Source organism: Gracilinanus agilis, chromosome 2, assembly GCF_016433145.1.
Source record: "Gracilinanus agilis isolate LMUSP501 chromosome 2, AgileGrace, whole genome shotgun sequence".
Classification (NCBI taxonomy): domain Eukaryota; kingdom Metazoa; phylum Chordata; class Mammalia; order Didelphimorphia; family Didelphidae; genus Gracilinanus; species Gracilinanus agilis.
In genome coordinates, this window is record NC_058131.1 from 150,053,377 (window position 1) to 150,068,839 (window position 15,463).

Below are 15,463 nucleotides of genomic sequence, written 5' to 3' on the forward strand. Positions count from 1 at the left end.
TCATCTGTAAACTGAAAATAACAAAACTAGCAGTACTAACTGCACAAGATTGTTGTCAGGATAAAATAAGATGAAGGTGGCAAAACATAATGCACTTAACATTTTACTTCTCAAGGTGATATAAGCCTCTGGCTTGGGAGAAGTGGACAGAGCTAAAGTTAGGAAAACCTAAGTTCAAATCTAGTCTCACAGACTGTGATCCTTGGCAAATTAGCTTCCAAAGATGATAGCAGCAACTTTAAAGTGTTGTAGTGAGAGTCAAATGAGACAATATTTGTAAAGTGTTTTCCAAACTTTAAAGCTCTACATAAATGCTATTTATCATCACCATTAGTAATAATAATATGATGATGATTTCTTTAATCCTTAGAATAATCCTAAAATTCCACAAAATTTTAAATGAAAATACAAGCATGAAATATAGGAGAAAAAGAATTTCAAAATGATTCAGCTTGCTATGCTAATAAACTACAGTTAAAAAAGAACAACAGAATTTTTGAAGCTCTTCCCAACTTTGTCATTCAGAGATAAGATACCTATCTTTAGTAAAATTTAGTAAAATTTATTTCTTAAGTTCCTACAAGTTGTATTATCTATATACACACTACATTCTCCTTGTAGAGTATAAGAAGGGAAGAAGGAAGGGGAGGGAAGAATCTATAAAGTACCTACTACATACCCCAAACTGTGCTATGTACTTTACAAATATTATCTCATTTGATTATCCCGCTATCAGAGACAGAGGTTATTATAATTCCCATTTTACAGTTGAAACTAAGGCAGGTAAAAGTTAAGTCACTTGTCCAGAATCACACAGCTAGCATCTGTCTAAAAGGATTTGAAATCAGATCTTCCTGACAGTGCTCTCTCCACTTGGCCACCTGGCTTCCGAAGGAATAATTTTAATTTTCTCTCTTCATATCCCCAATACCTAGAACAGTGCTTAAAAAATACCTGCTTGAACTGGATAATCTAAAAACATTTTATATTACAAGCATATAGATTCATTAATCCCTGGTCAATAGATTAATGCTTTTTAAAGCTCCAATGAAGAATATATATCTTCCTTTGAACAATATAATTAGGCATCAATATTTAGTGAATGTCCACAAAATGAATAAAAATTTGCCTAGTTGTATGTTATTCATTCAAAGTTGTCTTATTTCCCATTCATCAATAGTGTAAATAAGAAGAGGCTTTAATGTGGAGGAAGACATAGGAGCCGAGATGAGAAGGATAAAAAATGTTTTTCAATGGTTGCTTCAAAATAAAAGATACTTGAGCATTGGGTCAAACTGCTTAAATTAAAATGAAGTTCTCCACAGAAATTGTTATGCACACATTTAAATAAATGAGATTCTTAATCAATGTTTAATTTAGCAGTTAAATATTGTACTTAAACAAAATTATACTTACAGACTGACATTCTGCTAATCTAAACTTTTTAGTTGTCCATATCATAAATATTATAGAAGCTGAAAGAAAGAAAAGTTATCTTTAAAAGAATGATTAAAACTTTTTAAAAATTCAGCCTAAAAAGAATAATTAAATAGCTTACCCAATATAGCAAAAATCAAAGTATTTGTGAAGTGTCTATAGAGTGAAAATTTCACTGTGTTCTTCCTTAGTTTAAGCGTCTTCATTGTTTGTGCCAAACTTACAAATATGTACACATACATACTAAGGAAAGTAATTTTTAATAGTAAAGAATATAAAAGAACAAAAATTCAAATTTCTACATTTAATGCATTTAAAAATAATTCCAAATTAAAATACATATATTAAACATTTTTTAGAAAAAAGAAAAATGCAGAAAATGTCATTAAAGCTAGTAATTCTATACCAACTCCACTTTCCCATATGTTGATTTATAACTCTGGGCTTTCTTTAAACTAAATGAACATTCTTAAAGAGTAGTTTATGACCACGTCCTAGAATGTTTTTATGCCTCCTCATCTTGGGAGAAAGAAAGCACTATATAAATGCAAGATGATTTTGTATTTTGTATTCCAGAGTTAGGCCTATTTTGGACAAAGCCATTTGGTAGAAGTGTAGCACTTCCCGGCAGTGGCTATACGTGAGTCAAGCTTGTGTTCTGAAACAAAGGATCTGAGAGACAGAATGGAGTTCAGTGGCTTTCTAATTCAAGCCACACACAAAAGCAATTCCTGTGGAAACAATCATACAGATTCTATTTAAAGACCTCCAAAGAGAGAGAAACCACTATTTCCAGAAGCAGCCACTTTGGGAAACCTAAAAAAAGTAGTGCCCTTCATTCAAAGGGGACAAATTCCCAATGCCTAGAGGTCTTCAAGTGGAGTCTAGATGACCACTGTTATGTATGTTATTGTTGGGAATTCCTGTTATATCCTGTAAAGTAAGGATTAAACCAGAATGCCACCGAGGTCCCTTCTAATTCTCAAATCTTGTGATTCTAAATACAAAATGTATCAACAGATATGCAACAATCTACAGAAGTATACCATAAGGACTATGGCGTAGTATCTAAAACAGGTCTAACTATTTATGTAATAATGTCATCTAGCATTTACATAGTATTTTTTCAAAGTCTTATTTTATGTATCTTCACACCACTCTGTTCTAAATAGATCAAATAGTACTTTTGCTTATATATAAAATTTTCTTAAGTCTAAAAAAATAAAGTGACTTTCCTAATATTAAAGATACAATTGAATCTAGAAACCAGGCCTTATAATTCCCAGTCCATAACCTTTTATTATTGGTTACATTAGGTAGTTTTCATGTCATTCATGTCATATAAATTATAGGATGTTTCAATATAAGTTACTAAAAATTGAAACTGCACTAAGGCTTTTTAGGACATGGTATATTTACCTTTGATAAATGCTCCATTTAAAGACAGTTTTAGGATTAAAAGCACATAGAACTTAATTTAGACTCAAAAACATTTTTAAAAAATTAAAAAGCAAATAACTATATTTCATTTCAAAGATAAAATTACATATCAATTAAGCTTTGCTTTTATGTGTCTACTAACTCATATCAAAAGCCACACACATCTTAAGACTTTCTAAATACCTGTGGTGTAAAAGCTGACCAAACACCTCAAAAATGTCTATCAGGAATTAAAAGGGTATATGACAGGCCAAAGAATACAAGAAGAGGTAATTCTTTCAAATTGAAACTAGTAGAGAAGACACATCATTAAGCAGTTGTGATATTTGGGCAAAATTTAAGGCATCATTCAAAAGTCAAGTGAAAAGAGGAAAATAAGCTGGTGCAATAAACAAAAACAAAGCAATAACCCTTTTTTAATGCTTGCTGTAGTTAGAAAAAGGATATCCACCAGCATAAGCCAGAATCAAGCAAAGCCAAAGGGATGCTGGCCAGAGGAACAAGATCAGATTCTTTTGCCTGCATCAAAAAAAGCCAAAAATTTGAGTCACAAATATAGTCTAAAATCATTAACTTTTTCAGGGTTTTTTTCTTCCTACTCAGCTACTAATCAAACTGGATTTGATAAGTTAACTGAAATTCAGTGTATGCTGGGTTTTCCCCCAAACAATCTTAAATCTAGATGTGGACAATTCAATATTCACTCTGTAGTTCTTGGTCATTAAGACAATTCATTAGTTCTCTTCAAAGATTCAATAAAATATTCATTTCCATGAAGAGAAAGTATAACCTTGCTGAATATATGACAATGAAAATAAAATTACTGATTCAGAACAAAACATGCATATTGGAAGCTCATAATTTGGATTTCTCCACTATTTATTGAATATTTCAAGATAATTTTAATTTTCAGATGTTTCTCATAACTATTTCTTCATTTTTATATAATCTTTATAACCATCTGTGTATGATATAAATTTAAATATTAGGGCTTTTTAAGTTGACATTCATTAGAAGAAATAGCTAAGCAAATTAGATATTTGAGCTATTTTGTTTAATATATCTTACTTTCAGAAATGGGACAATATCTCTGCTTTGCATAAAGGTAGTGTGTAATCTTGCTTAAAATATCAGAAAGCAATTATAGTTATCAGAACTTTTGCTCCAAGTTTTCTGACAAATGCATAAAGGTTACTTTCCCTGTTAGTAATATTTTGTGGAGTAGCTTTTTTGTTTTTATTCCTATAGTTCACACCTGTATAATTTTCCTTTAACATAAATAAGGTCAAACATACTAAAGTATCTTTTAGATGTACTGTCTATTTCTCTCCTAAAGGCCTACCTCAACTTTAAGAGCCCTGAATATTGGATATGTATATTACTTTAAGATTAAGCAGATTGCAAAAAGGTTTTAAGAAATTTTAGTACAAAATTATTTTGAGAAAAGATGAAAAGCTGCAAGATTTGTTGAGTAAAGCCAAAGCAGCAGTAAGATTTATCTGCAAAAGATTTTTGTCTTTAAAGACAATAAATGTTGACATTTTTTCCTCCTCTACATGTAAAGGTGGCTAACTTCTAATTAAAGAAGTTATTCTAGTGTATGATTCCAAAGAATCCTTGGATCAAATATCTGAAATTTTTCCTTTCTGAAAAATAATTTTGCTAAATAAAATGCCAAAAATATCCAGCATTTTTAGTTAAAAGAAATAGTAAAACTAAAGAAGGGTAATGAATCACAATGGCATCTGAAAAAGATTGTCTTTAGACATGAAAATAAGATCCAAGTACAGTAAACATTAACAAAATATAGCAATATATTGACTCTCTCACGTGAAAGTTTCACTTAACTCTGCATTCTACATAAATACTTATCTTTGTACTTTTAAATCATTGAAAGACACATAACTTTACCAGTGAAAATAGCTTCAACCTTCACCAATAGCTTGCAACCTTCAAGATTTAGCAAACACTACTTTAGATAAAAAATTTATCACCCTTCAGACAACCTAGTAATGAGTCCTTTTTGTACTCTGCCTAACACTTGGATGACACATGAAGGCTCAAGGAATTTATATTCAAAGTCTTTCGAGCCTTGGAGACTGTTTGAAACAGTTATCTGCTGGCATAGCCTTTAATAACCTAAAGTCACTTCCATGCCAGAATGAGCATCATAGAAAGAATATAGTTACTTAGATTTAAAAAAAAATAGCCCATGCTTATCATAAATTTTACAACTTGCAAAGCACTAAAAGCTCAGTGAAAAGTCACAAATCTTATTTTTTTTTTCTTAGACAGGAAGGGGACATTTGGGGGAGAATTGTAATTTTGCAAACAAAATCTTTAGCCAGAAAAAAAATTAATTATCTTTATTCCTTAAAACTCAAGAACTATTTGTGAAATTCAGAAACATAACATTAAACTATTTGTGAAATTCAGAAACATAACATTAATGATTTATAGACTGGGAATTGGGGAGAAAAAAAAGCCAAGAGGCAAGGGTTTGACGTAAAAAGATAGTTAAACACAGGCTTGAATTCCTAGCAGATACATAAGTAAATATAAATTTCATATTATTAGGAAACACTAAAGAAAACCAAATGAGAATATATGTTTAGAAATAATCATTTATTCTAGGAATCCTGTTATATCACAGAATTTTTAGAAATTTGGATCTCTGTTAATCTAACCCTCTAATTGTGTAGATCTAAAAAAAATGAAGTCCAGAAAGGTTCACTAGCTTGTCTAAGGAAACTCAACTATTTGTGGCAGAGTGGGAGATAGAAACCCACTCTCTTTTCCATGGTTGTTTTCATTGATCAGGTCACTGATTTGAGCTCAAGAAGGCGCCTCAAAGGATAATGTAGTAATACAACCTTCTGCCTCCAATAAGGGATGCATTACTATTTTTTTTCTGGATAATTCTAGGAATTTACAGTTTTCCTTGTTAACCTCTTTGTTAAAAAACTCATCTTATTCCTAAACTGAAATCCTTCTCTCCATTGACTCCCTTCTCAGAGCAAAACATCTTCAATTCTACCTTCTACTACATTCAACTGCTAAAAATGGTCTAAGTCTATTGAATTCCTTCTGAGTTCTAAATTGGCATTATATTTTCATTTTCATGGCCATTCAATATCACATTCTTCACTTTTTAATTTTTATAAAAAAAGGACACACAGTAAAGGATATGAACCATGCAAAAATGGAGTCAATGATTGCTAAAATAATGTCACAAATGAGAACAGCTACATGGTTAGGACCCTAAAAAAAAAAAAAAAGGGAAAAATCACTTGTAACAAGGTTTCATAATGACACAGAACAATATAAATGATCATTTTAACCTGGGGGGTGGGAGGCAGGAGTAAAACCAGTCTCGCATCTGAACCAGAGAACAAGGGACACATTAAGAGATTTTAATTTTATTTACTAAGAGCAGTGGCAAGAAAAGAATGTAGAATGATTATCAGAAGTCTTCTAGAGAGCTGGACTAGATCAGAGAATAGATCAGACTTACTCCTCTAGAGGAGGAAACTGGGGTCCCTAAATAAAAACAAAGTAATAGACCTAAGGTCAAAGTTAGCAACGGGGCTAGGATTTGAACTCGGGTCCTCTGATTCCAAATCTAGTGCTCTTTCCACTACACAACTGTTCATTCCCAGGAACAAATGATCTCTAATTTTATAATCATTTTCTTTGCAATTCTATGTCTGATGTATGAAAGCATTTCCATTGTAAATTAAAATTTATATGCAATGAAAATTCTTCACTTTAGTCAAAATTTTCATTTCTACCCTGAACACACCTTTGGATAAATCTTACAAGTAAAAAGACAGTCTATTATTTTATTCTTGACTGGCCACTCTTGGAGGTTTACATATAAGTGAAATATTCAAAACAAATGTAAGAATTACATAAATACATAGACTAAATAGTGATTCCCTGAATAGATTATACCTTCTTTTAAATTAAAATTTTATCAGAAGCATGTCATTCATGTGTGATTTTCTTTCATCCTAATCTCTAAGATTCCTATCTATGCCCCATAGAGAATCTCTCCAATGTTTAGCAGACCTCTCTTGAGATTTCTTAATACTCTGTAAAAGTAATAGTACAGACTTGATCCATCATCCCCAACTCTACCTGATTACTGAGCCATATCCTTTTTCAGTGGTGTACTTTATGAATGAGATCTTATTTACGCCACTTCTTCCATGTAAGTCATCACTGTAAAGCCATGGTGTCAAACTCAAATGAAAACTAATTCATGTTGAGTAAAATGACTTGGAAAAACATAGATTAACATTACTTATATTGTACTGAATTTTTATTTATTTTATTAAATATTTCCCAATTACATTTTAAATTAAGACTTGGGAGTTCTGTGGCCCTGCCTATACAAGTTTGACACCCTTGCAATATAAAGGACATAAATTCAAGCCCTGCCTCCAAAATTTACTACAATGTGACTATGAATCAATCATAACTTCTCTAGATCTTAGTTTCCTCATCTATAAAATGAGGATAATATCTGTAAGGTCAACCTTTTAAGAGTTGCTGTTAAGGATCAAAGAAGAAGATAAATAAGATATTTGTAAACATCAAAACTTATATGACTTGTTCAGTTGTTTCAGTCATGTTTGACTCTTTGTGACCCATCTGGGGTTTTCTTGGCAAAGATATTGAAGTGGTTCACCATTTCCTTCTCCAGTTCATTTTATAGATGAGAAAACTGAAGCAAACAGGGTTAAGTAACTTGCCCAGGGTCACAAAGCTAGTCAGTGACTGAAGCCAGATTTGAACTCAGGAAAATGAGTCTTCCTGACTCCAGGCCTGGCACTCTATTCATTTTATTACCTAACTCTAAAACCCAATATGTCAGTTGTTAACATATGGCACACAAACACACACACACACACACACACACACACACACACACACACACACACATGAATTCTCTCTAATTAGAGAAAAATTTAAATGACAACAGTGAAAAATGAAAATACCAACTGGGTTTAATTCAGAATTACAAGTCTAACATGAAGATGATCAATGTTATTAGAATTTTAGGACACAATTCCTATTCCCAAAGAGCTATAAAGAAGAAGAAAGAACTGAAGATCCTGCTTCATAGAGGACAAGGAAAACTCTTCAGTGACCTACTCTGAGTGTATGATCTGTTTTGTAATCTTTTCACTATAACCCAGTAATTCATCTATGTTTAAGATATAGGTCAAGGGGCTCAAAAGGAAACTTCCACTCTTTAGGTTGACATGAAGAATAAAGTGCTTCCTTTAAAAAATGAAGGAAGAATTTCAATGTATAAAAAGCTCATAAGAAGTAAGTTGGTATGCCAATCTGTAGCAGAACTCCAAATAGAATAATATGATACTGAGTTGAAAAACACAAATGTTCAGTGGTCCTTCTTCCCTAAGAAGTCAATTTGAATCTCTACCTACAGGACCTAAACCCTCCATAGGAAGAACCTACTTGACCCTCCATGATAATGTCTTTCCATATATGTTGTTGAGTCAGAGACCATCCAGCAGAAATCAGAAAAGAAGAGGCAAGGCAAAGAATGAGTGACTGCTTCCTGAGGAGTCTAGGAGTAGTTATTTGTGCATCTAACCACAAGAAAGATATCTCTTATCTTCCCTGGATGCAGAGAACCTAACAGCCACTTCTAACTTCTGGTGACTCACAGGGAGACACAAAATGAGAGTGCTCAGAGGGATCCAGAGAGGCTCACTTACAATTACAGACTCTTAGGCAAGGTGGAGTTCTGACTACTGTTCCCAGCTGAAAGCAAAGGCTTCAGGAGGGAAAATGAGGTTTAGAAAGTAGATATCAAGTTAATAAGATGCCACTTGAAAATGTTTTGCATTTCTGGATAATGGTGTAAATGAGCGAATGACAGGCTCCTGGTTAGAGAAGAAGAATGCCTAACAAGGCCTGGGGGTAAGCACCTATATAGACTATATAGACAAAGCTACTTAAAAGTGATTTATACAGACAAGGAAGCAGGTATGGGAAAAATTGCTTATGTATCTCTACCAAATCAGATATCAAAGAACAGGTACAAGATAAGAAGAAGCAATAAAGATGCCTAGCAGTTCCAGGAGACAAAGTATAAGAAAAAAGCTCATAATAAAACTAATTACTTCATTCATCTATGCATATGAGGCAGATAGGTGGAAAAGTGGACAGAGTGCAAAGCCTGGATCCAGGAAACCCAGAGTTCAACCTCTGACACTTAGTAGCTGTGTGATATTGGACATCTTACTTAATTTCTGTCTCCTTTGGTTTCCCCATCTGTAAAATGGAAATATTAGTAGTACCTATTTATCAGGGTTCTTGTGAGGATCAAATGAGATTATTTTTAAAGCACTTTGCAAACCTTAAAGAACAATATAAATGCTAACTATTATTATGTTCAACGTATGGATAATAAGTGAGGTAAACTAGAGATCTTAGTACAAAGAAGAAAATTTGACACCATACATATCACTGAGCCATGGCCAGAAAAGACATGGGAATATGGTTCTGGTGGCATGTCTTCTTCAAAGGAAAAAGATAGGTAAAGGAGAAACAGGATTTGCAGAATAACACCATATATTTAAAAGATGTATTCATTCAAGGAAATCTAGGAAACAGAAGGGAAAATATGGTAGAGAGTATCTGGATTAAGATGAAGAGAAGCAGAAGCAGAAGCAAAAAGGTGTTGTCAACAGACATTAATGAACACCAAGAAATAAAGGGAAAAAAGATGAGTTCAAAAAAAAACCAAACAGATCACAACCCCAGGGTATGATTTAATAATAACTAGAAACAAATTATCTTGATATAACCTAGCAATCCATCTTTACCAGAAGCAGTTCTGTGAACTCTCTCTTTGTAAATTCTTAACTTCCATCTTAGAATCAATTCTGTGTATTGGTTCCAAGGCAGAAGAGCAATAAGGGCTAGGCAATTGGGGCTAAGTGACTTGCCCAGGGTCACACAAATAGGAAGTGTCTGAGGATAGATTTGAACCTAGGACATTCCAGATCCTGGCCTGGCTCTCTATTCATTGAGCTACCCAGATGCCCCTAAGAAGTCTCTTAATGATAATTTCATCCTTCAAAATAGGAAAAAGACAATGAAATAAATTTCTATTCTGTACTTGATTCTCATCAACAAGCAAGAACTCATTTCTGGTTAGGAATTAAAGGGGAAATATAGAGACCTCTTCTTAAAATTTGTGATGGAGAAAGAGAAAAGACAGAAAAGCTCTGCTGGAGTCTAAGAAGCATCAATCATTGAACATTTATTAAGCACCTTCCATACAGTTGGTACTATAAATACAAATGCAAAAGTAAGACAATTTCTATACTAAAGGGGCTCACATTTCTACTAATGAGGTAAGGAAACTCAAGAACAAAACACTAAAGAAGCAAAGGGAAAAGAGCATTTCTTATGAGAAGAAAAGAGGGAAAATGACAGAGTGCCCGATATAGATGTAGAGGGAACTACCCACCAACCAACTTAAAATTTTCTTAAATGGTATACAGATGATAGAAGTCAGAGAAGGAAACTGAAGATAAACACAAAAAGTATGACACAGTCTTATGAGAATAATGTCAGGAAAATCAGAACTCAGAATGACCTGAGGTTACTGGGGAAAAAAAAAAAGTACAACTAAAAAGGATGTTTTTCCAAAAGGGAAAGATCAAAGAAAAGGGGATGAGAAAGGAAATAAGCATCTATTAAGTACCTACTATGTGCCAAGCACTGGGCTAAGTGTATTACAAATAAATCATTTGATCATCACAACTATCTTGGGAGATAAATGCTATAATCATCACCTCCATCTTGGAGACAGACAGAGGTGAAATGTCTTGCCTAGGAGACAACTAGTGGAGTGGTTGTTCCTGTACTACTCAAGATTCTAATCAATGACCTAAATAAAGGAATTAATGGCATACTTATCAAATCTGGAGAATACACCAAGCTTAGAGACATGGCAAACACATGTAACAGACAAGTTAAGAACCAGAAACACCATGATAGGCTCAAACATGGGACATATCTAAAAAGATGTAATTTAATAAGGATAAATATAATTCAGCTAAAAAAGATCTAACAGCAAGTCAGGTCGTGTCCTATCAGTTAAAACTGCTAATAAAGTATATCTGAATGTTTAAAAATGCTCAAATGTATGCAAATAATATTTAGGTTGTCTGTGTGATCAATAATTTGCAAAGTTTACATGGGGAAATCAAGTGTTCAAACTTCACAATATCTAAGGCAGAATATTCTTTGAAGTAATTATCATAATTCTTAATTGTACCTACAAAAACTTTAAAACTGGACTATGTAAGAAGACATTAGTAAGGGTTTATCTGGTTCTTTACATGGTCAAGAGAAATAGTAACAATTTTTAAAGATGAAAATATTAAGCAGAAATGTCAAGTTAATCCAGATGAAACCTTTTGTAAATTTGTGCAATTAAAAATGCATAAATATTAAACTATGTAAATTCATTTCTAGAGAAACTCACCAAAAGATTTGACAAAGTATAACATGTCTTAAAAACAATTTTTTAAAAAGTTGCCACTTTTTACCCCAATAATTCTCATAATGCCTTCAATAGCTGCAAAAATGAAGTAAAGAGCACCCAGTCCGATCACTCGATGCATAACTGTTCCTAAACGGGGTCTAAATCAATGAAACAAGAGAAAACAGAATGAGTAAGACAAAATACAACCAAAAAAACCATACCAGTACATATGTATTAATAACAAGTCATCATATAATTCATTACATAGAAGCAATTCCCAATTGTTTTCTTCCTGTGCTTTTTTTCAACAACAGATGGCAATCGGGTCTTTGAAAGGAAGACCCAGTGAGTTAAGGCAGCAAGAGAAAACAGTGAGTTTGTGCAGATTAGATCTAGAGACTAAGAATAAATCGATCTTAGGGCACTGGGTCTATGCTTTTTTAAAAGCACTGTTCTGAGAGGATTAAATGAAAATTAAAAGAATGCAATGTGGAACCCTCAATAATCAAAATTCCTTTTGTACTTTGACTTTTTGTTAAGAGGCAATTATAGAATAATGGATAGAACCAAATTCAAGAGTCAAGAATCAATCAATAAGCAATGAATAGGAGCCTACTATATGCCAAGCACTGTACAAGGCCCTGAGGACACAAAGAGAATAAATGGAACTATTCTCTTTTCATGAGAGGTCTAAATTCTAAAAGAAGACCAGAGTTCAAATTCTACCTCTCAGAATTGTTGGCTGTGACCCTGGGTAAGTAATTTAACCTCTCGGTATTCGCCAGAGATTCATTCAAAAACAGTTATCTTCTAGTATCTAAGGTATTTAATATTTTTATTAGAACCAATAAAATTCAAACACTTATTTCCCTGGCAGAAGAGTTAGAACCCTTTCTCCCAAGCATAACTTGGGCTTATAATGCTTGAGGATTGCCACCCCCCCCAAAAAAAAGTAAAAAAAAAGAACCTCTTCTCACCCTAATGCACAAATTAATATGTGATAAAACATGTGCCCAAATAGAGATCAGTGAACAAGCTTTTATGAAATAAAAACACTAAAATGGCATAATTTTGAGGAGGGAGTTACATAAGCATAGCCATTATCTCTTAAGATTACATTAGCAACATGAAACAGGCAGACCAGATCAGAAACTATTACAATAGGCCAAGCCATAGGTAATGAAATCCTAAACTAGTTAAGCAGTAATGAGAATTTAAAGGAAAGGCAGATATGAAAGAAAGGTAAATACAATAGGACTGGGAATGAATTAGAGGATGAGAGAGACTGAGCCAAAACTGATTCCAAGGTTTTAAATGGGAAAGTGCTGGCACCATTAAAAGGAGGAGGAAAATTCAGAGGTAGGTTGTAATAACACCTAATACTTACTTCACAATGCCATAGCCCAAGCTCACAATAATAACCAGGAGGCGTGCTAATGTTCTCTTAATTGCAGAAATCAGCTCAGCAAACATTAATAAGCCTTGGGCTGAAAAGAAAACAAATAACTTCTGATACAAAATAGTGAACTAAAGGAAATTCTCCATATTCAAGATTTCCCGTCTCTTCAAATTGATATGAACAATGCTTTCTCAGATTTGTTGTCATCCATGAATATAGAAACCCATAAAGATGAAAAAATGGCTGCATGTGGATAGTTTACAGGTGTGATGCTAACAAAATAGATTCCTTGTGTCATATTGAAAAGGGAAAGGGAAAAGCAAGTAACTAGAATTAACTCAAAAAATCTCTAATTTTCACCAACAACATTTTAAGTTAATAAGCTACTCTTTGAGAATACAATTACACATGGAAGATTAAGTTGACTAGGATCAAAAACAGTGAACTAGAATTTTACTTAAATGAGGAACAGGAATAAGGAAAGGAATCACAAGATTCCAGAATTTTAGAATCAGAAGGAACTTGAGTGCCATCTAATTCAAGTCATTACTTGGAAAATTTTTCCCACAAGTGATTGATTATTTAAGCTCTGCTTGGAAAGCTACTATGGTGGGGAATGCATGCCAACACAAGTCCAATTCCTACTCAGAGGACCACATAGTTCTCCTTCAACTCTTTCCTGTCCCATATTTATTATAGAACCCATCCAATGTCTCATATTGCAAATATGTAAATGATTAGCAACTTACAAGACAGTCCTGTGGTATTGACATTTTGATATTCCGCATAAAATACTGCTTTTTCCAGCATTCCCAGGAAAATAACAGCAGCAATCCAGAATTGAATCCTTAATAGATCCTTCCAATAACAGGCAGACCACATCAGCCAGAGTATACCATATAAAATGTAAATAATGCACATCACCATGTAAAACTGTAAACAGAAAATAAGTTTTAGATCATGTTAAGTTTTATTTCTCTTAAGGCTGGTTTTCCTCTGGCCAAATAACATTCTAAGTTATTTATTACATTTCTGGTACTTCGATGGATGAGAACTGACAAAGTAAGACACTTGAGAGATCCTAGAAAATCCATTTTCACTCTTCAGGCTTCAACTAACTCATCTACAAAATGAGAGATATAGAGATTTTCTCTCTAGCTCTAACATCTAACAACTCTAGCTCTAACATAAGATTTGTTCATTTCCATTTACTCTCCTACTTACAATCATTAAAGGCCATTCTGATGCAGAGATATATCCATGAAGGCCCACCATCGAAAGAGAAACTGGTGGGGGAAAAAAAAAACAAAATTTCTATCAATTTCTTTTGTTAAACTACTTTAAACATATTCATTTCCCTGATGAGAGGTCCCTGTGCATCTTCTTCCCTGTGGCTATGCCTTCCTATGTGTACTAGTCTTCTCTGCTCTCCCCCCATCTCCACCCTGACCAGTGAGAATTTGATCTCTTTGAGAGCAGTGATTATCATGCCTTTTTAACTATATAACTAACACATTGGTTGGCACATAATACTTATAATTCTTCATTCATTCAAATTAACCAAAAAAAATACCATATTTCACCTGGCAGAATGGTAAGCTTATTTGACAGATTAATTCAATACTCTGGCCCATGCTGTGTCAAATGATTTGTGCCAAATTTGTATCCAGATATCCATATCATTTACAACAATAATCTGGCATTCTGGATGTCTAAAACTAAGAAAAATGTTATCTATTTCATGTCTATTCCTTGTCTTCAAAAAGCTTTTAGTCCCCTTTTAGATTCCTCAAAGCAGTTAATATAATGCTGCCAATTCTTTTCTATTCTTAGAATATTCAATAGCTGAGGATAGGTAAGAGAATAAATATATGAAAAACTAGCTTTAGTAGAGGAGTTAGGATTAGTAGAAAGCCTTCTAATCCTCAAAGACCTCAATTTTCACCTATTTTTAAATCCTGTACTTCTTCCTATCCCAGAATAAGAAGTGGGAATGATTAGAGTCAAGATTAAGACATTTACTTCTCCTTAGTTCTTTCAATCATTTTATTCATTCATTTCATCTCTTGCTTTCCTTTCACTACAAAATATTAATTTATACTTGGGGCTCCCCATTTTGAACCCCACCCCATTTGTTCTTCAGATTTATAATCTTTTATTCACATCAGCTTAGACTGCTTCTTTTATTTCTATTTCTGGTAGTTTTTCTCTCCTTATATCCCTAAATGTAGGTGTCATTGAAAGGCTATGTCCTCAGTATTATTCTCTACCTTCTGCTTATAGGGATCTCATCTCCTCCCACAATATCAACTATTACCTCAATAGGATTGACTTCCAAACCTTACTGTTTAGTCACAAGTTCTCCTTTGTGCTCCAGATCACAGACTCCAACAACCTCCTTGGTATTTTGACTCTGATACCTTGACTAGACCTAACTGGGCATGTCTGAAACTAATCTTTCTCAAGACGTGTCCTTGCTTTGAACTTGAGCATTTCTACTAATGGCCCCGCCATTTCCTCAATCACCCAGGCTTAAAACTGTAATATCCTTGATTCCCTTCTCCTTTTCTACATGCAGTCACCAAGTCCTGTTGGTTCCACCTACTAGATCTCTCACAGCTGTTCCCTCCTTTCTATTACCGCTATCACAA

At 33.5% G+C, this 15,463-nt stretch overlaps 1 protein-coding gene across 1 annotated transcript in view; it reads right to left on the reverse strand.

The window, feature by feature from the left end:
* Positions 1–15,463, reverse strand: part of TMEM87B (transmembrane protein 87B) — a 48,261-nt gene that overhangs the window by 18,519 nt on the left and 14,279 nt on the right. The window contains exons 7-14 of the mRNA XM_044659506.1: positions 14,037–14,098; positions 13,562–13,745; positions 12,801–12,900; positions 11,478–11,571; positions 6,055–6,138; positions 3,329–3,396; positions 1,559–1,680; positions 1,417–1,475 (exon numbers count right to left, since the gene is read on the reverse strand). Of these exons, the coding sequence (XP_044515441.1) occupies positions 1,417–1,475; positions 1,559–1,680; positions 3,329–3,396; positions 6,055–6,138; positions 11,478–11,571; positions 12,801–12,900; positions 13,562–13,745; positions 14,037–14,098 (773 nt within the window). The remainder of the gene's footprint in view (positions 1–1,416; positions 1,476–1,558; positions 1,681–3,328; positions 3,397–6,054; positions 6,139–11,477; positions 11,572–12,800; positions 12,901–13,561; positions 13,746–14,036; positions 14,099–15,463) is intronic.